Genomic DNA, 23,794 nt, shown 5'->3' on the forward strand with positions numbered 1-23,794 from the left:
CACGTGGTTCAGTGGGAGTCAAGACCTGTCTCAGCCCATTCTGTACCTAGCCGGGGTCTCATGAGTATTAGTGGGTGCTTGAGTCTAGCCCAGTCTGTCACTCCTCAGATCCAGTTCACACCCGCAGCGAGGGAGGCTGTAGCCGTGTCCAGCTCAGGCTGCTGTCCTCAGTCTGGTTCTTGTGCTCACCAGTAGGATTCCCATTAGCTTCCCAGCCAGACCTGTTTCCATCCACAGTTCACATCTACCCCGAGCAGGCCCCGTGAAGTCAACTGCTGCTCCTGCCGGGCAAGCGGGATCAACGTGATTCCAGGTGGGCTCAATCAGGAGTCGCCTCTGCTGCTGTCAGCTGGGCAGAGGCAAGAAGACCCCAGGCAGGCCACCTGAAGTCCATTAATAAATATTTTTTAAAGCAAAGGTAAAGTTGGAGGCTCAGATGCCTGCAGCTGTGAAGCTAGTGGGCTTATGAGATTCCAGGTCATTCTCCTGCAGGTCAGGTTAGCCTTGGGGATGCACAGTGCTTTCCTGTGATTTTCCAACCGAGGAAGGATTTTAGTCTGTTCATTACGGGGTTGTTGTCCTTGTGCATCCTCAGCGTACTTTAAAAGGAAGTGGAAAGGTATGTAGGAAGAACAGTTAATACTCTCTGGTACACACTGTTTACCTGAAAGTGTTACGCCTTTTCTTTGCTTATAAACTTAAGATAGCTTTTTACTTATTTCCCGAGCTTTCTTTACCACTACAACTGCCATCAGATTACATAATTTTAGAATATTCTTTTAATTAAGGACCAACAACCTTCTCTTGGGTCATGTCTCAGCTCGAATGTCTGATCCTTTCCTAACTATTAGTCAAAAGCAGCTCCTTGCCCCACTTCTCCGGTGCCTCCTGCTCTCTCATTTCCTTGATTTATTTCTTCATAACACTTGTAATTGTCAGTAATGAATTGTTTTTCACATTTGCTTACTTGTATTCCAGCACTGAGAATAGTGCCTGGCATGTAGTAACAAGTTAATATTTTTAAATAAGTTGGGAATAATAGAATTTTTTATATTATAAGATCTGTTTTGTGTTGAGTAGAGCAAAATATTATTTTTAGCACATTGCACTTGTCTTTTCAGTTTCAAATTTTGAAAGAAGGAGAAAACATCTTTGCCTTTTATTTCACCTTCTGGAGCCAATCCTGTATTCAGAAATGCAAAATTTCCTATTTCTAGAAATCAGAACAAATGACTCTGTCCTAATTTCTTTTTTAGGAGTATAAATTATCTAGTTTTGACTCTCCTATCGGTTGTCCATTTCTCTTCTTTCTTACTTAATTCTGGTTACCTTTTTTATTTGCTTTTTGTTTCTTTGGCTACAACTTGTTGAATACCTATTCATTGCCCTATTGCTTTTCATGACCTTTTAAAAAGTCATTTTTTTCAGCTATAATTTACATAAATAAAACTTACTCTCTTTAACTACAATTCTGTGAATTTTGAGAAATGTGTAGAATCCTGTTACTACTGTCACAACAGATTAAGAAATCCCATTATGCCCCTGAGCTCCCTCTAGGTCCTTTGTAATCAGTCTGCTTGTCTGAGCTGACCTATAGGTCCTCATCGGTGTGATGTGGTTCTTTCCTCCCAAGGTAGTTTTGGTTTCTTTGCTATGCAGTCTTTGTTCCTCTGGCTATAGTATCGTTTATTTATTCATCAGTTGATACACATTTGGCTTATTTCTGATTTTTAGGTATTATGTATAGAGCTCTGTAAATAATCCTATACAGGTTTTTTTTTTTTTAGTGGAAAGAAGTTTTAGTATCCTTGTGCAAGGGGCTAAGCATGACTTTTGGGGTTGACACTATCCAGGGAGAAGAGAACGTGACAGTGAGGTAAAGATCACTCAGCCTTTCCCCACAGACAATTTGAAAGTATCTATTCAGGAGCAAAATGTGAAATATGAATGGTAAGATTTAGATAAAGAAGCTGTATTTGCTTTCTTTTATGGCAATGGAATATCACAAACTTGGTAGTCACTAAATAACAGAATTTTATTAATTTGTGGTTCTGGACGCAGGGGATTGAGCGCTGTATCTAGTGGGCCTTCTTACTGTTAGAGACTCTCTTTGCTGTCCCATGGTGACACAGGCTGTCCTAGGCTGGAGGGGTGCTCATGTAAAAAACAGATCGTTTTGGCTTTTCTAATAAACCCATTCTTGGGCCAACACAATGGCTCCTTGGCTAATCCTTCCCCTACAAGCACTGGCATCCCGTATGGACACTACTGGTTCATGTCGCTGTTACTCCACTTTCTGTTCTGCACCCTGATTATAGCCTGGGAAAGCAGAGGAGGATGGCCCAAAGTCTTTGGACCCTGCACCCACTTGGGAGACCTGGAAGAAACTCCTGGCTGCTGGCTTTGGATTGGCTCAGCTCTGGCCATTTCAACCATTTGTGGGGTGCACCATCAGATGGAAGACCTTTTTCCTTCTTTGTAAAGCTGCCATTCCAATAAAAATCAATAAATCTTAAAACAAAACAAAAACAAAAACAAAAATGCCCTTGAAGTAGGCCATTAACCTATACCTCAGATGGCTTAACCCACGTGGAGAGCTGTGCCTTTGTGACCTATTCACCTCTCAAAGATCTCACCTGGTCTAACCTGTTAAGGTAGAGGTTTATATTTCAGTGTGAGTTTTGGTGGTGACATTCAGACCATAGCACAGCACTGGTGCTGGTGGCATTATATACTGATACCACTTCGTAGAAGGCAATTATTCTTTTCCAACTTACAGACACGTAATTTGATCTAGTAAGTCACTACTAAGACCTTCTCTGGTCAGTGTACCTATATATGTGGAAATGACCAAGGAACAATTTTGTATTTTATGTATAATAATAGCAGGTAGGTTTCTTGACTTTTATTTTCATTAGAATACAAGATGTTTTTTCATTGTGTTTTGCTTATTTATTTGAAAGGCAAATTTACAGAGAGTGAGAGGAAGAGATAGAGAAACCTTGCGTCTACTGGTTTACTACCCAAATGACTGTGGTGCCCAGCTGGAATTGAGTTGGTCTGAAGCCAGGAGCTGCTTCTGGGTCTCCCATATGGGTCAGTGGCCCAAGCACTTGCTCCCTCTTCTGCTGCTTTCCCAGGAAGCTGGATGAGTAGTGGAATAGCTGGGGTTTGAACTGATGCCCATATAGAATGATGGCACCACAGACAGCGACTTTACCTGCTTTACCACAGTGTTGGTCACTTCTATTTTATGTTCTTTTTAAGATTTTACTTCTTTTATCATCATCATCATCATCATTTTATGATACAGTTCCACAGGCCCTGGAATTTCCCTTACCTCCTTCCTAAGTTCCCTCCCTCATCCACTGAGTTCCCCTGTGTTATTATTATAGTATAGTTCTTCATACATTGCGGGCATGGACAATGGCAGAGAGTCCAGCATCCTATTGTGAAGATATAATTAACAGTTTCATTGGGAGTCCATCTTTGATCTGGAAGTACAGATGCATAGTGCATTGTATCCTCACATCTGGGTATGATTGTCTCCAATACACAGTTATTATACATTCCCCTAAATGGAACTCCACAATACAAAATCAGCAACAGCAAGAAAAATAGAAATTTACAATGCTGTGAAGTTAAATAACATGCTTCTGGGCATAATAGCTTCCATTACACAGTTACTGTACATCCCCTTAAATGAAAAGCCAGAAAACGAAATTAAGAACAGGAAGAAGAAAAGAAATTGAAAATGCTGTGAAGTTAAATAACATACTATGGAATTACTAATGTGTCGCTGAAGAATATGAAAAAGATAATGAAGAAACTTATTGAAGAAAATGATGCTGCTGGGCCCGGTGGCATGGCCTAGCAGCTAAAGTCCTCGCCTTGAACATACTGGGATCTCATGTGGGCATTGGTTCTAATTCTGGCAGTTCCACTTCCCATCCAGCTCCCTGCTTGTGGCCTGAGAAAGCAGTCGAGGACGGCCCAATGCCTTGGGACCCTGCACCAGCATGGGAGACCTGGAAGGGGTTCCTGGCTTCGGATTGGCTCATCTCCAGCTGTTGCATTCACTTGGGGAGTGAACCATCAGACGGAAGATCTTCCTCTCTGTCTCTCCTCGTCTCTGTAGATCTGACTTTCCAAAAAAATAAATAAATCTTTAAAAGAAAAGGAAAATGATGCTGCTGTGTGATCTGTGGGTCAGTGAATCATTTAATCAGAAGAAACTGTTTTGAAGGAATGAAACTAAAAGAAAAAAATATAAATCCAAGAGTTACAGTTTCTGCTGATTTTTGTTGGTGAAATGTGTCTACTGTAGGCAACAAAGAGATTTTGTTTTTTTTAATCCAGTGTACTAATCTATGATGTTTGATTCATGAGTTTAAGCCATTTACATGCAGGGCTAATATGAATGGGTGGTAATTTGTTCCTGCCATTCAACAATGGGCTGTTCATTGATTTAGTCTTCTGTTATTTTATTGGGCTGTTGTGCACATTTGCCTTTGGTTTTGGTGGGTGCTGTTTCTCTTCTCTGTCAAGAGAACATCCAGGTGCACATGAAGGATATTGTAGTACATTGGAGTCTGCATAGTATACCTGGTACCATAACAGAGGACAGAACAAATAATCAACTGTCCCAGCCAAGTGTTGGCAGTGATTAAGTGAGCAAATGGAAACTCTAAAGTGGACTATGACAACCAGTGGATTCTGGAGAGATTTCATCGTGCTTGGAGTGGGAAGATTGGCAGTAATTCAGAACTGTTGAACTATTGAAACATTTTGAGCAGGACCCTCAGAGCATGCCTCACATTGGGGACCCTGGGGTGATGTTGCACGGCTGTCCTCCATCCCAGGGTGCAGAGGCGTTTGGGATGCTGGATGTGGCTTCTCTCCTTGTCTCCCCACTTTTCCTAGATACAGGAAGGAAAAAAAGAAAATGTGGAGATGATAATCTCACCCACCCTTCCATAGCTCTTGACTCAAATCACAGTCACCCTAATCAATTATGTGAAAATCATCAAATAAAAATAATAATTAAAAAAATAAATAAAAATGCATTTAGATCTCTTGTCATTGGTACTTATTTTCCTATGTTAAAATGTTACTTTACTGTGAAATCATATAAAGTCATGAATTATTGATTTATACTTGATTTGTATGGTCATTTTATCTCATTTCCATGTAAGACTGTTGACTTTGATGAAATTGCTATAGATTCTGTTTGTTATGCATAAACATGGGTAGATATTTTCTGTGATTTTAGTGTTATTTGACAAATATTTTTTGAAATTGCCACTAGCTTGCTAATTGGTATGCTAAGTCAATAGATGATATGCACTTAATTAATTTTGTAATGGAAATCTGTTTTTTTTTTTTTAAAGATTTATTTTTATTATTTTTTATTGGAAAGGCAGATATACAGAGAGGAGAGACAGAGAGGAAGATCTTCCGTCCGATGATTCACTCCCCAAGTGAGCCGCAACGGGCCGATACTATGCCGATCCGAAGCCAGGAGCCTCTTCCGGGTCTCCCACGCGGGTGCAGGGTCCCAAAGCTTTGGGCCGTCCTCGACTGCTTTCCCAGGCCACAGGCAGGGAGCTGGAAGGGAAGGGGGGCTGCCAGGATTAGAACCGGCGCCCATATGGGATCCCGGGCGTGCAAGGCGAGGACTTAACCACTTGCGCCACCGTGCCGGGCCCGAAATCTGTTCTTAAATTTGAAATATATAAATTTGTAGTAGCTAAAGATTTATTTTTGACTTGTAAAAATTAGTGTTTTTCATAATCTCATACCGAAGCCTAATGGTTTTGTGTCCTGTCTCTTGCTTTCTTGGCCTGTTCTTAGCACTAGATAATATGGATTGCATGCTTAGAAGGAATAGCTTCATGAAAAGTAATAGGAAGATAGCATACAAGTCTAAGATTGTATTTTCTTTCATCATTATTGCTTTGTTTTCCCAATAATTTTTTAGCCACATGTAATATAGTTTTTGAATTTTTAGGGCGGGAGCAGGAAATCAGAAAAGATGTCAAAACATTTCTTTCGAGTATTTTGGTTAGTAATAGTTAAAACATGTGCCAGAGTCTTACTTCTAATGAATTTGGAAAACATTTCATTTGGCTAACAAAATTTTAACTTCTCAAATAATCTTAGAGAGACCCTGGGCATAAAGGAAAAAATATAGTATTGGTTTTAAGTACTTTACTCAGGGCTATTATATTTATTATTTTTGGTTTTTGTCCCAATCCTGTAAGTATTATTTCTTTGTCTTCTCACCCCCCTCTTTTCAAATAGAGGAAACCAGGGTTCAGCAAAGTTATACAACTAGTAAAATGGATTTGGTGGCTCAAGAGCTTTTCTCCACAGCGCTGCCTTCTTGTCTCTGCCATGAAATTGCTATAGAATGAGGACACTGAGTCTTGTGAAGCTGAAGGGCTTGCTCACCATCACACAGCCAGTTAGCAAGAGAGCAAGAACTTGGACTCACATTTCGGTGCACTTTTCACTACAGCAGGACACCTTGGCTCCCAAGTGACAGCCCCAAACAGCTGTGTTTATCTGTCTTGCATGTCCCAGCTTGTTTTGCTAGCCAAGCAAAAACTACTTAAAAGGATCTTCAATCTTCACCTTCCCACTCCCCTCCACTTACACTCAAGTTCTCCCACTTGCCCCATGAATAACTTCACAGAAGGAATTGTGCAATGTCACTAAGCCTTTGTATGGTGTCAGAGTTACTCCCTGAGAGAAAATTCACTTCCTCATGACTCCAGTTCACTGTCAGATTGGCTTTCCTCTCTCTTCTCTTTGATCGGAATCTTAGTTGTTTCAACAGGAATTTGAGGAGCAGATGTTATACCCCTTTAACAGGACTTTTAATTCGCCTTCATACTGTGTCTAATGACTCTTAATCCCATCCTTTTAACTCTGTGACTAGCAGAATTAAGAGTGAAGTGGGATAGGAATGGTGAGCTTGATGCTGAATATTTCATTTTAATGTTGGCAAAGTGGACTACAGAGAGCACATGAACAGTGAAAACAGAGGGAAATGATTAAAAGGAAGATGGGTATTAGTGTGGGATTGTTGAGATTGTGGGTTTTCCTTCAAATGTAAATAGAGCAATTTGATAGAGCTGTTGGCCAGAGACATGGAGCCACTGTTTGTACTCCTTTCTCTTACTAAATGTTGTTGTGTTAGTTTTCACTTTGACTTAAAAATAGAAATTCACAAAGATAGACACATAAACCCAGAATCCAACATAATCATTTAGTACTTGATCATATTGGTAGTCACCATTTACCCTGAATGGGAGTAACCATTAACAGATATTCCTTGTTAACTAATAGTTAAAGCTAGTTCTTTGCAGGGAGACTTTGAGTTAGTTCAGTGTGTATGTGTGTGTGTGTGTGTGTGTGTGTGTGTGTGTGTGTGTGTGTGTGTGTGTGTGTCTATGACTAAACAGCCTATGATTTTTTCAGTTCTGGATTAATTGTCTGAAATTTGATCTGTCAGGTTGCTTTTATTGATTTTATTGTCACATATTGTCACATATAGCTTGAGCAGAAGTTTGACATGGAGAATTGTTAACAAAAGCATGGATTTGGACTAATGAGTGACTGATTAGTAAATAATAAGGAGAATTCTAAGGAAAACAGGAAGGAAAAATAAAAGGAGCATCCCCCTCCTCAGAGACTAAGAAATATCATTCAAGAAAGAGGCCATGTGGGTTGAAAATCTTGAGCCTGGTTGAGAAATCATGGCTGCGGAGCAACATGAAGTTTTTGTGATGCAGTTAAGATAGAACTTGCCACAAATCTGTCCCACCAGGGTTACTTTGCCACCACACTAGCTGGGTGCTGCTGACTGCCATGTGCTTTAAGAGTCTGACAGTGGAGAAAGCACATTTGCTGATGGATGTGGGTCCTGGAGAAGCTGTGTGTGGTATAGGAGCCTGCCATGGTGAGTGCAATAGGTACGGAAGAGAAAGCACTTTCTCCCGAAATGTCTTTCCAGCATTTTCTACTGACAAAGCTTATGTCATGCAAACAGGGAAAGAAAAAAAATATCTAAAGGGCCCAAGTCTTTTTTTTTTTTTTTTTTTTAAAGATTTATTTTTATTATTTTTTTCATTGGAAAGGCGGATATACAGAGAGAGGAGAGACAGAGAGAAAGATCTTCCGTCCGATGATTCACTCCCCAAGTGAGCGCAACGGGCCGATACTATGCCGATCCGAAGCCAGGAGCCTCTTCCGGGTCTCCCACGCGGGTGCAGGTTCCCAAAGCTTTTGGGCTGTCCTTGACTGCTTTCCCAGGCCACAGGCAGGGAGCTGGAAGGGAAGCGGGGCTGCCGGGATTAGAACCGGCGCCCATATGGGATCCCGGGCGTGCAAGGCGAGGACCTTTAACCACTTGCGCCACCGCTCCGGGCCCCCAAGTCTTTTTTTGCATAGCAGGCAATGAAGGGTGAATTTGGAGTGAAGAGATCATGAATTGATAACTGGCATATTTGATTGTAATTTTTTGTCTCATGGTACCACTTTATGGTTTAATTTAAATTTAGGATGGGGAGCATGGTCATCCCAAGTGAGGGGTAAATAACTGCTAGGTCAAATGTCCACTGTTGCTTTATTCTATAATTGATGCCTTCTGTATGTTTTTTTTCTTGTTCAAATATTTAATGTTTTCATTTAAAAAATGGATAGAAACTATCCCTTGATGATATTTTCTGTTGTGTCTACTACTACTACTAGTGTTGCTTGTTTATTTGTGCTTTATTATTGCCCCAAAATGTTTAAGATAATTTACAACAAAAGATGGATTTATAAAGGTATAATTAGGTGTTTGGTTACCAAATCATATAGAAGTATTGAAACTTCAATAGATTTTGGAGGCTATTTTGAGGGTGGTTTATCTTTTTTTTTTTTCAAGATTTATTTATTTTTTATTGGAAAGGCAGATATACAGAGAGGAAAGACAGAGAGGAAGATCTTCCGTCCAATGATTCATTTCCCACGTGGCCATAATGACTGGAGCTGAGCCAGTCTGAAGCTAGGAGTCAGGAGCCTCTTCCGAGTCTCCCATGAGGGTGCATGGTCCCAAGGCTTTGGGCCTTCCTTGACTGCTCTCCTGGGCCACAGGCAGGGAGCTGGAAGGGAAGTGGGGCTGCTAGGACATGAACTGGCACCCATATGGGATCCTGGTGCTTGCAAGGCAAGGACTTCAGTTGCTTGGCTACTGCGCCAGCACCTCTAAGGAAGATTTACAGAAAGGAGAGACAAAGATCTTCCATCCACTGGTTCACTCGCCAGATGGCCACATGAATGGAGCTGAACAAATTCAAAGCTAGGAGCCAGGAAGTTTTCCAGGTTTCACACATTGGCATCAGAGCCCAAGGACCTGGCAACAGGCTCTTGCTTTCCCAGGCTAGAAGCAGGGAGCTGGATGGGAGTGGAGCATCTGCAACATGAACCGGTGCCCATTTGAGATGCCAGTGCTTGCAGGTGGAGAATTAGCCTGCTGAGCCCCATATTCTTCTTCTTCTTCTTCTTATATATTTTGTTTTTTATAATTATTATTTTATCATGCAATTCCCTAGGCCCTGCTATTTCTCCTTCCGTTCCTTCCTCCACATCATGAATCCCCCATATCATTACAGAAGCATAGTTCCTGATAAACAAGTCCATCTTTGCGGGATGGACAGTGAGAGTCCTGCATCCTGTTGTCAAGACATATCAAAAAGTGTCCCTGAGGAAATGAATCATACTAATTCTGTAATATATATATTACTAATAGTATTAATTGTGAGAAAACTAAAGTTAATACTATTAATAATATAATACTACTAATAAATGACATGCGACTGAATAGTAAAGTGTCACTGAAGAAATGAAAATCGAACTTTCTTGAAAAAAGTGATGCTGCTGTATGACCTATGCGTCAGTGAATAATTTAATCAGAAGAAATTGTTTTGGAGAGATGAAACTTAACAAAAACAAAAATATCAAAATCCATGAAATACAGTTTTTGCCGATTTTTGTTGGTGAAATGTGTCTCCTGTAGGCACCAGATAGATAGGTTTTTTTTTTTTTTAAAGATTTATTTTTATTATTTTTTTCATTGGAAAGGCGGATATACAGAGAGGAGAGACAGAGAGGAAGATCTTCCGTCCGATGATTCACTCCCTAAGTGAGCGCAACGGGCCGATACTATGCCGATCCGAAGCCAGGAGCCTCTTCCGGGTCTCCCACGCGGGTGCAGGGTCCCAAAGCTTTGGGCCGTCCTCGACTGCTTTTCCAGGCCACAGGCAGGGAGCTGGAAGGGAAGCGGGGCTGCCGGGATTAGAACCGGCGCCCATATGGGATCCCAGGCGTGCAAGGCGAGGACCTTTAACCACTTGCGCCACCGCGCCGGGCCCAGGTTTTGTTTTTTAATTCAGTCTACTAATCTATGACGTTTGATTGAGCTTAAGCCATTTATATTCAGGGTTAATATGTATGGGTGATAATTTGGTCTTGTCATTGTAGGAATCGATTGGTCATTGATTTAGTATTCTGTTGTCATTTTACTGGGATGTTCTTTCCATTTGCCTTTGGTTTTGGTGGGAGCTATTCCTCTTCTCTGTCAAAGAGAACGTATTGAAGTATTATTTTTAGTGCAGGTTTGGAAGAGGCATATTCTTTTAACTTTTCTTTACTGTGGAAGAATTTTATTTCATTTTCAAAGACAAAAGAAAGTTTTACTGGATATGTTATCCTAGGCTGACAATTTTTCTCTTTTCGAATCTGGAGTATGTCACTCCATTCTCTTCTGGCCTGCAGAGTTTCCTGTGAATTTAATTGGCATTCTGTGGGGAGCAGGGTGCTAAAGCCACCCCTGGCTTTGAAAGGAGCCTTTAGGCTAATACCCCCCAGCTGTGATTACTGGCCTATCTTAGCGCCACGTGAACCACGGACACTAGTGATTGTGTACTGGCCTATCCTACAGCCACGTGGATCACGGGCAGAAGTGATTGATTGAGAACGATATAAAAGCAGCCGGTGGAGAACGGACGAAGATCGGAGGACAGACGAAGACCGGAGGACCGAGACAGAAGATACGAACTGCACACCACAGCCTGCTCTACCAGACTACGTGAATGTCACTCACCACCATCACCTGGCCCTTCACACCACGGAAAAGGACACGGTGTGTGAGAGAGCTTCTCTCTGCGGGTCAGGGAGCTCTCCACAGCCTTCCTTCATATGTCAATTGATTTTTTTCACATACACATTTAAGGATCTTTTCCTTATGTTTGAAGAGAGCTTGATTATCATGTGTCTTGGTGAAGATCACTTTTGGTCAAGTCTGTTGGGAGTTCTGTGCCCCTCCTGGATCTTGTTTCCCAATTCTTTCTCTAGATTAGGGAAATTTTCCATTATTATTTCATTAAGTATATTTGTAAAACCAGTTTCTCTTTCTGCACCTTCTGGGACTCCCAAACTCTTATATTAGGCCTCTTAATAGTGTTTTTCAATTCTTGAATACTTTTTTTTGGGCTGATTCAGCTCTGCTTCCAGCTTTTTGTTTGCTTCCCCCTGGTGACAGGGAATATCTTCCAATCCTGAGAATGTTCTGCTTGCTTCATTCTATTTTGGAGACTCTCCACGGAACTTTTAATTTGCTCTACTGTGTTCTTAATTTCTGTTATACCAGCCTTGATTTGCTTTACTGCTTCCTTAAATTCTTTGAACTCTTGCATGAGCTTCTCATGTTTTTTGTTTTTTTTTTTTTGCCTTTCCAATGAGTTTAATTCCAGGTGATACAGAATTTCGAGAATAGAGACCACAGAGCAGCCTCTGGCAGGATTCTCAGCTGGGCCTACTTTACACGCGTAGCTAAGGATGGCTGGATGAAACAACTTAGGAGACAGCTACCATACAGTGGTGGTTTTTTTTTTCCCTCATTTTTTTTTTTTTTTTTACAAAAGTTTATTTGTAAATGTACATCGGGCTCCAAGGTGACACTACATTCTAACTATGGGCGGCTAAAGATGCTCCGGCCGAGACGCCAGATGTTCAGACACGTGTGGGGTCGAGGACAGCATCACATCAAGTGCCAAGGAGCAGCTTACTTTTTGCCAGATTTCTTAATTCCACCTGTGGCCAGGGGGCCCTTCCCCACGGCCTTCGCTTTCAGCTCCTCCAGTTTCTTCTGTTCCTCTTTCTGTTTCTGCTTGAAAGCCTTATCCTCCTCATCCATCTCCTTGGCCTGCTTTTTGGGTTGTTTCAGGGGCTTCTTTTTGCCACCTTCCCGGCCGGACATGGCTCCTGCCGCCGAGCTTCTCATTGTTGATCAGAATTTTTAAAATGAGTCTTAGGGATTCTGTGTCCCCCATTCTTTCTCTAGATTAGGAAAATTTTCCTTTATTATTTCATTGAATGCAGTTTTAAAACCCAGCTTCTCTGCAGTCCTGTCCCAATTTGACCAAACGTACTAGCCAGTTGGGCAATTCTTTGTTTGAGTTTACCTCCTGGTCCTGGTGAAGTCCTCTTCCCACCGGGTTGCTGGTGGAGTTTAGATAGCTGCTCACTGAATGCTGCTGCGGTAACTGGTCATTTCAAAATCCCACGATTGTCTCTACTGGTTTCCCGTGTCCATCAGTCTCCAGGTGCCCCTCTGCCGTCGGTCAGTCCTCTCCTATTTCCTGGAATGTGCCCTCTTTGCTTTACACTGGCTAATATTTTTTTTTATCTGTTTAAACGTGCCATTAGCCTATTCTGCCATCTTGATTTTCCTTATTATTATATAATGTTTTTAAACTTAAGTTGGTGTACTTTTCAACTTAAAGAGTTCTGTTTGATTTTTAAAACTTCTTTCCATTTCTCTACTAAGTTAGCTTGATAGAATACTGAATTACTTCTTTGTCTTTGTGGAAATTTGTTGAGTTTTCTTAAAACAGCTACTTTAAATTTTTTCTGAATCAGAACACATGCCTTTCTCATATCCCATTCTGCAGTTCAACGTGAGATGAATTTTACCACATCTTACCTTGTATTGTAGTTTATTTTCCACATTGCCCCTGTTTTCTCTTCATTTTTCAGTTCAGAGGTTCTAACCTTCTAATTCTCTGCTGTAAGCCCATCCATGAATTTTAACTTTCAGCAAGTTTCCATTGCTGTATTTTTCATTGTAGAGTTTTTCCATGTTTTCCTTGTTTCCTTATGGTTTCTTGTATAAATTTTCTAATTGCTAGTTAATTAAATTATTAGTCATACTACTTATTTCAATCTTCCAGTTTTAAATTTTTGTTTTTGCTCTGAAAGGGTCACAGAGACCGAGGGAGAGCTATAGAGCGAGAGCGCCAGAGCGTGAGCGAGAGCGAGAAAGAGAGAGATTTTTCATCTATTGGTTTGCTCTCCATGTGGCTACAGTGGTCAAAAGCAGGAGCTTCATTTGGATCTCCCCTTTGGGTGGCAGAAACCAAACATTTGGATAATCCTAACTTCTTTTCCCAGTATCGGCTAGCTGCATCAGATGTGGCAGTTGGGACATAGTCAGCTTCCATGTGACATTTGCAGTCAGTGCAGGTGAATCACAATCAGCCTCTGATCTTCCAATTTTTGTGAAATTGGATAATAGCTCTTTTTAATAACATCTAACTGAATTTGGTTTTTTTTTTTTTTAGTTATAGGAGTAGAAAACAAAAATTCTAAGTATCCTTGTAAATTTCAGTTGCTTTTGAATCACGTTTGTATTGTTGCAGATATATTGAAAATTTTTAAATGTTTACAAGGTTTTGAAATTACTATCTCTTGACTTAGCTAATTAATGCATTGACTTGGAATATCACAGATTATAGAAATAAAAAATTTTATAGCTGTTGTCTTTTAATGGTTTCTTTCTTGTGTAATAGGTTTTTGTTAATTTAAAAAATATTCTCAGTAGGAATCCAAAGTCTTTAGGGGACAAAGTGATCCAGGCATAAATAAGTACTTCCGTGCCTTGTAGATCAGTTTGTGCTAATCCTTAGCTCAACATTCCTCAGTTGATTTCTACTCATTTCTTTCAGAGTAAGTGAAAGAGAGAGAGAGAGAACACTTAAACATTTTTTTTCCACATGGATAACTTCATGTCAACTACTAAAATCATGAAATGAAGAACTGATTATAAAACTGCAAAGTTGAAAGCACTGTTTTCCCTTAGCTGACTGTTTAAAAAAATAACTAGGATTCCATAATTTCACATATATTTTTTAAAGATTTATTTATTTTTATTGGAAAGGCAGATTTACAGAGAGACAGAGAGGAAGATCTTCTGTTTGTTGATTCACTCCCCAACCAGCCATAATGGCCAGAACTGTGTCGATCTGAAATCAGGAGCCTGGAGCCTCTTCTGGGTCTCCCAGGCAGTTGTAGGGTCCCAAGGCTTTGGGCCATCTTTGACTATTTTCCTAGGCCACAAGCAGGAAGCTGGATGGGAAGTGGGGACGCCAGGATTAGAACCAGTACCCATAAAGAATCTCATTACAGGCAAGGCAACGACTTTAGCTGCTAGGCTACTGTGCCAGGCCCATTATTTCATATTTAAGTAGTAAATATGTCATATACTTTAAAAAATCACTATGGAACCAGTGCAATGGCTTGACTGGTTAATCCTTCACCTGAAAGTGCCAGTAACCCATATGGGTGTCAGTTCATGTCCCGAAGGCTCCACTTTCCCTCCAGCTCTCTGCTTATGGCTTGGGAAGGCAGCAGAGGATGGCTTAAGTCCTTGGGACCCTGTACCCACATGGGAGCCATGGAGGAGGCTCTGCTCCTGGTTCCAGATCACCTCAGCTCAGGGTGTTTTGACCATTTGTGAATCAACAGATGGAAGGTCTTTCTCTGTGTCTCCTTTACTTTGTAAATCTGCCTTTCCAATAACAATAGATAAATCTTTAAAAATGATTAATACGAAATAGCATTAGAGAAATTAATAGTATGGATAGCATGAGGTATATTATTTTTGAAGACAGGTAAAATTTCTAGGCACGGTTTCTAGGTATTAAAGGAGACATAGAAGTATGGGATAGTGTGTGCCGTTCTGTATAATAATGCAGTCTGGATAAATTAATTGCATTGCACGACATACGATTAGACATCAGTTACCAGTCAGTTCACTGCATGTTTAACAATATACACACACACACACGCGCACGTATGCATATATAAACACATAAGCCTTTATGTTTATGTCTTAAAATTTACACATTGAACTTATGAAAGGCTAAATAGTTGTGCAAGTTTGGGAAGGGAGAGCTCACCATAGGCCTCTGTTATTGGCAGATTGTATTTTAAGAAGCAACAGCAGATCATTGTGGAGATGTGATGTTGGGTCCATGGCTAAATTCTATTTTACCACCCTAGCTATTTAATTTGTAAGGCTACTGCATTAACAAAAGGACAGATAATGACAACAGGTTGCTGTTATTCATTCAACTGGTGAAGCAATTTCATCTGCTTGGTAAATATTGTCTGTTTTGAGGTTGGTCCTGATCTTTTCTAGGGATTATCTTTGATCTCTGGGGGAACTTGTATCTCACCAGTATTTTTGTTACTTTTTCATCTAATTCATTTAACATGATTTTGTTAAGATTGGGCATCATTGATGTTTTTGTCTTGATGATCCATGTTGTCTGGGTCTCTTAACGACGTATTCAAATTGAGGACAGAAAAATTGATATAGCCTTGGTTTAGAAGGAAATATATTGTGTGGTTCTAATTCTTTACAGCAGAGGAAACCATACTTTACCACATTAAAAGACTGCATACCATTTAGCTGTCAAAGACCCATAACCCTGTCTATATATGCTTGCTTTTACTGTCTAGTCTTTAATCAGTGATTTATCACATTCAGGCTTTCATTGTTTTTCTCCATTGCATTGACTGCTCCTAGCAACAGCTATCCAATTCCTAGTCTTTTAATTTCTTCTCTGTACTTCTCAAATGCCTGAAATGTTGCACCTGCCATGCTTTCTCTTTCACCAACAGAAGTTTTAACAATTGTGTTTGCACTGTTACAGCATATTAGGGACTAGTTAACACCAGTGGTGGGCTCCTCATTGCTAGCTACTTAGTGGTTTTTACATATCAAAATCTCACTTTGAATTCAGTTTCACAGGGCATCTTTTAAAATTTATTTTATTTTTATTGGAAAGTCAGATATACAGAGAGGAAGATCTTCTGTTTGTTGATTCACTCCCCAAGTGACCACAATGGCCAGAGCTGAGCCAATCCCAGGACCCCGGATCCTCTTCCGGATCTCCCACACGGGTGCAGGGTCATCCTCAACTGCTTTCCCAGGCCACAGGCAGGGAGCTGGATGGGAAGCAGGGATCCTGGCACAAGCAAGGCAAGGACTTTAACCACTAGGCTACCATGCTGGGCCTTCACAGGGCATATTTTGGTATTTTCTCTTTCATGTTAGGTTCCCTAGAACAAACTTTGTTTTTGTAAGTAGGTAGTTTGTTAGGCAGCAGTTTCTGAGATTAACCTGTATGAAAGAGGCTGCAAAAGAAATAGTGTTAGGATGATAGAGAAATTGAGTTGTTCAGCATCTTCAGTTGTTTCTGTGGGAAATCTAAACTGAGAATAACCTTTCTGAGATACCCTGGATTGCGGTGTGCAGGGCTGGGCTTTCCGCTCTAGGAGAGAAACATACCCTTTGGTGAGGGCAACTCTGAAACTCAGGGGTATTCCTAAGGATTCATCTGTTCAATTTAAGTAGACAAAATTCTAAAAGCTAGGAAACTGAGCATTTTAATTCTGCAGGCAGTATATCATAGTCTACACAACATCCACAGTAACAAGGTAGGTTTCAGTGGAATGGTGAGGGTGGGAAGGATAGTATTTTATCAGAGAAATAAAGAGATTAGGAAGTTTGAACATTTGTTCAAATTATTTAACTGTGAATGGAATAAGAGACAATATAGAAGTTTTTGAAAAACTGCGAATGAGGGGATCCTGCATATAGGCCTTGTGACTTGCCTTTGCCAGGAAGCAGTTCATTTTCACCATTGTAATTGAACAGGAGGTAAAAAGAAGGGTGCAGATAAATTTATACCATCAAGGAAGAAGAGAGCTGAGACAATTTCTACTTGTTTCTTTTAGTTTACAGCTCACACGGAAAATTGGCTGGATTGAAGGTATAGGGCTAGTAGAATATGCTTTAATAGATCATATGCAGAATGAGGAGAGAGTGCTCACGCAGGTAACCAGTGTGTATTGAGGGTCCATTTTAGATCCATGTTTCTGAGTTTGTAAAATTATCAATTTATGCAGCTGTGTAACATTTTTTTCTGGCAGCACTTAAGTTGGTTTAAAGTGTAAATATTATGCTCAGAGTCTTACCAGATTATTTTCTTTTCCTTTTGCATAGCCATCAAATCAAATCATTACAATATAGTAACACGGGAGACATGATACTTGTTGTATCCGGAAGCTCTCAGGCCAAGGTGATTGACAGAGATGGTTTTGAAGTAATGGAATGTATAAAGGGAGACCAATATATTGTGGACATGGCCAACACCAAGGTAAGTACGAAACAGAATATTTAAATGAGCTTGATGAATTCAGCACACATTTATTAATCACTTGTTTGAACCTTTATGTCATAATTCACCATAAATGTTAGTGTGTTAAAACAGTAAGCTTATTCTGGGAGAATGCTAATTTGAATGTTGTCAGCTGGGGCACTTGGATGTCACTTAAGTTCAAAATGGCATTACTGAGATCATTAGCGATCATTCTTCTACTTTATGGCATCTTTTTTATTTATCTTTTACCTGCTTGCACTCTTAGCCTTTTTCTCAGGCTGACTGCTTGTCTGTGCCTCCCCTCTCCATTTGTCTAGTTTATTCTCGTTGTGCTAGTCTAGGTGGAATTAGTCCTCGAGCTAGAAGCTGGCTTCCTTGAAAGACGTACATGAAGACTGTAGATACCTTTACATTGGGCTTCAGTTCTTTAAAAAAATTTAAAAAATGATTGTTTTTATTGTAAAGGCAGATTTACAGAGAGAAGGAGAGACAGAAAGATCTTCAGTCTGCTGATTCACTCCCAAAGTTGCGGCAATGGCCAGAGCTGAGCCAACCCGAAACCAGGATCCAGAAACCTCTGGGTCTCTCTCATGGTTTCCCACATGGTCTGGGTCTCCCACATATGTGCAGGGTCCCAAGGCTTTGAGCCATCTTATACTGCTTTCCCAGGTCACAGCAGAGAGTCTGATGGGAAAAGGAGCATCTGGGATATGAACCCTGGCTGATGCAAGGCAAGGATGTAGCCAACAGGCTATTGCACCAGGCCCCAGGCTTCAGTTCTTATATAACATCCCAGGATCAGGTAAACTTCATGAAGAGGAGAAAGAAGTCCACCATTTGATTTGTGAATATCAAGATGAAACTAAAAGATTGTGGGGGATACTGAAGCAGCTATCTTTGGAAATTTGCAGCTATTATAGGACATGAAGGAAAGAGGTTATATAAAGTTTTTAATGAGATAAGGATGTTTTGAGATTGATGTGTAAGTGCATTAAATGTATCTGCAGCCACTATAATGCTGTAACACTGATGACTTGAATCAGTACTTGATGGGGCTAGTATCATACCATAATGGGTTAAGCGATCGTGGACAATACTAAAATCCCATGTGAGTTCCATTTAGAGTCTCAGCTGCTGCACTTCTGGGCCAACTCCCTGCTTGTGTCCTGAGAAAGCAGTTAGAATGGCCCAAGTACTTGGGCCCATGACACTGATGTAGGAAACCCACATGGAGTTCCAGGCTCCTGGCTTCAGCCTGTTCAGCCCTGGGTATTGAGGCCATTTGGGGAGTGAACCAGCAGACAGAAGATATGTTCTCTATATCTCTCCCTCTGTAACTCTTTCACGTAAGTAAAATCTTTTTTTTTTTTAAGTGGCAGGTCCTATTCTTGCCAGCATGTTACAGGTTGACTGTTCCTGCCTCCAAATTATAGAGTCTAGGTCTGTTCTATGAGTCTTTATTGTACCGTGGTTCAAAGATTTGCCCAGGTCATGTTTTTCTCATAGTAAGGACAGAAACTCCAGATCTGAAAGTGCATTCAAGTCTTTGCTTATGTCATGTGTGGTACCATTCAATCAGCCAAAGCAAGTATCATCCCTGTGCCGAACATTGATTCAGTGGAGAAATATGGAGAGGGTTGCCAGAGAGGAACTGCAGAATCGCAAGGTGAACATTGGTATATAGGGAAGTTTGATAGATTGGGAACAGTGCTGCAATCTACTAAAGATATATTAAAGTAAATATGATTGATGCAGAATTTTGGGGGCCTTAATTTTAATTCTGACTTTTTCCTTCTTGTCTGACACATTATTTTTAAGATTTATTTCTGTTTATTTGGACGGCAGAGTTAGGGAGAGGGGAAGACAGAGAGAGAGAGAGATTTTCCATCTGCTGCTTCACTCTCGAAATGGCTACAATGGCTGGGTCTGGGCCAGACTGAAGATAGGAGCCAGAAGCTTCTTCCAGGTCTCATACGTGTGTGCAAGGGCACAAGTACTTGGACCATCTCCTGCTGCTTTTGCATGATCATCAGCAGGGAGCTGGATCATAAGTGGAGCAGCCAGGTCTCTAACTAGTACTCATGTGGAGGCTTTGAACCAGTTCAGCTCTGGCCATTGCAACCATGTGGGGAGTAAGCAGCTCAAGTATACTGCCCCTTAGCTGCATCAGTAAGCACTATAGGTAAAAGGAGATTACTTTTGCAAAGGTTTCTGGACATGTGAGACTGATTGCTAGGCTATTGCGCTGGAACCATGCAGAGAATTTATACAGGTGGTAGTTTCAGAGGAATTTAAAGTAGAAAGTGTCACCATTTAATGACTAAGAGAATGACTGATTATAATGGAGGTTAGCAATCTGGCCTTTGGATCAAATCTAGCATATATCATTTTTAGTAAATGAAAATTTGTGACAAAATATATACACATGTATTCATTTAATATTTTCTGCAGATCCTTTCATGTTACAGTGGTGGAGCTGAGTAGTTGTGTCAGAGACCATTTGGCCCACAAAGCCTAAAACATGCCTGTGTAGAGAAATAAATATGTCAATTAATACTTTCTCTGGTAAAACTTATCACAGAAAATTTTGCTGACAATTTTAGGAAATATCTTTTTTTTTTTCCTGAAAACTAACACTTGGGCTCCGTTTAAGAATAACTCTTGGGTGACAATTTACAGTGTATTCTCTGCTGCGTTTCAGCTCTCTGTAGGAGTAGGTTCTGGGCGCTCTGTGGTGTGAGTCACGGAGCCTCACTTCGTCTGGTGACGGCGAGTGGCATTCCAGCAAGCAGCTGTTTAACATGGCTGTTGTCATTGGGGCAGCCACAAACATATGGACACTTAAGTACAGATTAACACACACACACGTGTGTATGTTTTGGATAAACCAGTATTGATCATAGCCAAGTAAAAGCCTTTCTTTATTCAGTGTATTACATGTTATGAGAAACAACTATTTGCTTTATTCTTCTAATTTATTTTCAGTTATGAGTGTTTATTAAAGTAATTATTTATTTTTTAAGGAGTGTCTTGTTTAGATGGAGAAAACTAGGTCAATTGATTAAAAGAAAGCGCTTTCATCACTAACTAATTTTAAAGGTGTCACTTTAAAATGTTTCCACTAATGTTAGCATGGTACTGAATTTGTTTAGATTCATTTAAGAATCCTTGGTTGAACTTCATTTTGTTATGACTAATTTTGGTCACTGTTTTAACACAAGGGCACTTAACATTCCCAATGCCTTTGTCATGTTCCTATCTTTACAAACAAGAAACAACATTCATGGTCTTTTAGATTTTTTTCAGTAACCTACTACTAGTGTTCTTTTTTTATTTATTTTTAATGTTCTTATTCTAGGTACTCAACAGTTAAGGTGACCCCAGGTTTATTTTGTCTCAATGTCTTTTTAAATAGGGATTGTTTTCTTTTGATCCTCTTCGAAAAAATATGCCTCTTATCCTAGGAGTCAAGAGATACTGGGGTTGAAAGACCTATTTCTGGGGATTGCCTTCAAGGCTTGCTGGGCTGGATGAAGTGTTAACTTGCTGTTTGGGCAAAATCTAGAAGTCAGATTTTTTTTTTTTAAGATTTATTTATTTTTATTAAAAAGCCATATATACAGAGAGGAGGAGAGACAGAGAGGAAGATCTTCTGTCCAGCTTGAGCTGAGCCAATCTGAAACCAGAATCCCAGAGCCTTTTCAGGGTCTCCCATGTGGGTGCAGGATCCCAAGGCTTTGGGCCGTCTTCGACTGCTATCCCTGGCAACAAGCAGGGAACTGGATGGCAATCAGGTCCGCCGGGATTAGAACCGGCAACCATATGGGATCCCGGTGTGTTCAAGGTGAGGGCTTTAATCGCTATGCTATCTTGCCAGGCCCTGGAAGTAAGATTCTAATGATTGAATGACAATCAGTTGTAGAGGAGTCCCTGATTCTGCAAGTGAGGAGAATAATACTGGTACACTAGGAACTGGCTGGGATGTCAGGTGGAGTTGTCAGCCGAGAAGCTGAGCTAAATGCAGGAAGAATGAGAAGGTTGGAGTAGTGTTTAAGATTGGGAAGACCAAGGCAGTATGGGACCAAAGTCCTAAAAGGCTGGGCCCATCTTAGGTTATTGCAGTACCCCTTCTAATAAAAATCCAGAGCTGTGTCTTGGCCTACAGGCAGATATTTCATGGAGTTAAATTCCCAGTTATCTACAAACTTCTGTTCCTTAACATTCTATTTTGTTTTCTTAAGAATAGGCTGGCAAATCTCCCTGTTCCGAAGGATCCTGAAAATCTTACGGATTTTAGTCAGTCAGCTGTATTTCATTATTATTTTTTCAGTATCTTAATATGTGCAGAGTTAATTTTGTGTGGTGCCCTATTGTCATGCCTTATCCAATGATCAGTCTCATCAGCCTTTGACACAGCTGGTTATCCTTAAGAAATCTTTGCCCAAGTTAATGCCAAAGATTTTCTAATGTTCTTGTAGGTGTTTTACTGTTATATGTTTTGTATTGGTTTGATTGACCAGTTACTTTAGCACAATATATATATTTTTAAGATTTATTTTTATTATTTAAAGGACTTTCAGAGCATGAGAGTGAGCAATAGATCTTTCATCCACTGGTTCACTTCCCAAATGGCCACAGTGGTCAGGGTTGAACCAGGCTGAAGCCAGGAGCCTGAAACCTCTTCCAGGTCTCCCAGGTGGGTACAGGCACCAAGCCTTGAGCCATGTGGTGCTGCTTTCCTAAGTGCATTAACAGGAAGCTAGATTGGAAGTACAACAGCTGAGACTTGAACTAAGACCCGTCTGGTTTGCTGGCACCACAGGCGGCAGCTTTACTTGGCGCACTACAGTATCAGCGCCTCTAGCGCAGTTTAGACAGTCCTTTATTTCATTGCCTTTTCAATTTGCCAAATAGTAGTTGATTGTAATTGCATGGGTTTATTTTTGGGCTCTGTATTTTCACCTCATTTGCATTTGTCCTTTCACTGATACCACCCTGTCTTGTCTACTGTTGCTTTTTAGTATTTCTTAAAATTAATTTGGATGACTCTTCCAGCTTTGTATTATTTAAAAAAAAAAAACCCTGCTTTGCCCATTCTATTATTATTATTATTATTTTGGCTTTTTAGTTGCATTCTAGAGCCATCCTGTCCGTATCCATAAAGAATCCAGTTGGAATTGTGATTGATTATTTTGAAACTAAAGACCACCTTGGAGAAAATAATTTTAGTAATATTGAGTCTTTTAGCCCATAGTACCCTTTCTCACTTACTTAAGTTTTCTGTTTTTCTTATTTTGATTTTATGAATTTTGACATAGATGCCATGTTTAAATAGATTTACACCTAAGCATTTTGGTTTTTGAGCTATTACAAATGGCACTTCTAAATTTTTGTTTGTTTCTCATTTTGCTTTCAGGTATGTAGAAGCATTGTTTGTTGTTGACCTTGTACCATGCAACTTTGCTATACTCATTTATCGATTCTAGGAATTTTTTTAAAGGTTCCTTGGCATTTTCTGTATAGAGAGTCATAGTTTTTTTTTTTTTTTACTAAATTTATTTATTTTTATTGGAAAGTCAGAAACACAGAAAGAAAGAGAGACAGAGAGGAGAGGAAGATTTTCTGTCTACTGGTTCTCTCCCCAAGTGACTACAATGGCCAGAGCTGAGCCAATCTGAAGCCAGGAGTCCGGAGCTTCTTCTGGGTCTCCCCTTGTGGGTACAGGGTCCCAAGGGTTTGGGCCATCCTCTACTGCTTTCCCAGGCCAAAAGCAGGTAGCTGGATGGGAAATGGGGCCGCCGGGATTAGAACTGGCACCTTATATGGGATCCCAGTGCATGCCAGGCGAGGACTTTAACTGCTAGGCTGCTGCACTGGGTTGAGTCATAGTTTCTTAGCATGAATGTTTTATTTTTTTTCCACATAAGCTTAATGCCTTTTAATTTCTTTTTCTTGCCTAATTGTACTAAGACTTTTTTCTTACAAGTAAAAAGCTTTTTTTTTTTTTAAAGATTTATTTTTATTATTTTTTTTTATTGGAAAGGCGGATATACAGAGAGGAGAGACAGAGAGGAAGATCTTCCATCTGATGATTCACTCCCCAAGTGAGCGCAACGGCCGATGCTATGCCGATCCAAAGCCAGGAGCCTCTTCTGGGTCTCCCACATGGGTGCAGGTCTCCCACAAAGCTTTGGGCTGTCCTTGACTGCTTTCCCGGGCCACAGGCAGGGAGCTGG

At 40.4% G+C, this 23,794-nt stretch overlaps 2 protein-coding genes across 4 annotated transcripts in view; one reads left to right on the forward strand and one right to left on the reverse strand.

Annotated features, from left to right (window-relative positions):
- Nucleotides 1-23,794, forward strand: part of WDR70 (WD repeat domain 70) — a 201,456-nt gene that overhangs the window by 41,337 nt on the left and 136,325 nt on the right. For all 3 annotated transcript variants that reach the window (XM_040977476.1, XM_040977475.1, XM_040977477.1), the window contains one exon: nucleotides 17,402-17,555. In XM_040977476.1, the coding sequence (XP_040833410.1) occupies nucleotides 17,402-17,555 (154 nt within the window). The remainder of the gene's footprint in view (nucleotides 1-17,401; nucleotides 17,556-23,794) is intronic.
- LOC121154488 (translation machinery-associated protein 7-like) lies at nucleotides 11,785-12,309 on the reverse strand. Its single transcript, XM_040977478.1, has one exon. The coding sequence runs from the start codon at nucleotides 12,305-12,307 to the stop codon at nucleotides 12,113-12,115; it is 195 nt and encodes a 64-aa protein (XP_040833412.1). The 5' UTR covers nucleotides 12,308-12,309; the 3' UTR covers nucleotides 11,785-12,112.

Source organism: Ochotona curzoniae, unplaced genomic scaffold (assembly GCF_017591425.1).
Source record: "Ochotona curzoniae isolate NIBS_2020 unplaced genomic scaffold, NIBS_Ocur_1.0 contig_2754, whole genome shotgun sequence".
NCBI classification, from domain to species: Eukaryota; Metazoa; Chordata; class Mammalia; order Lagomorpha; family Ochotonidae; genus Ochotona; species Ochotona curzoniae.

Coding starts and splice junctions, on each gene's coding strand:
- LOC121154488 (XM_040977478.1), bottom strand. CDS start 12,307: ATGTCCGGCCGGGAAGGTGGCAAAAAGAAGCCCCTGAAACAACCCAAA.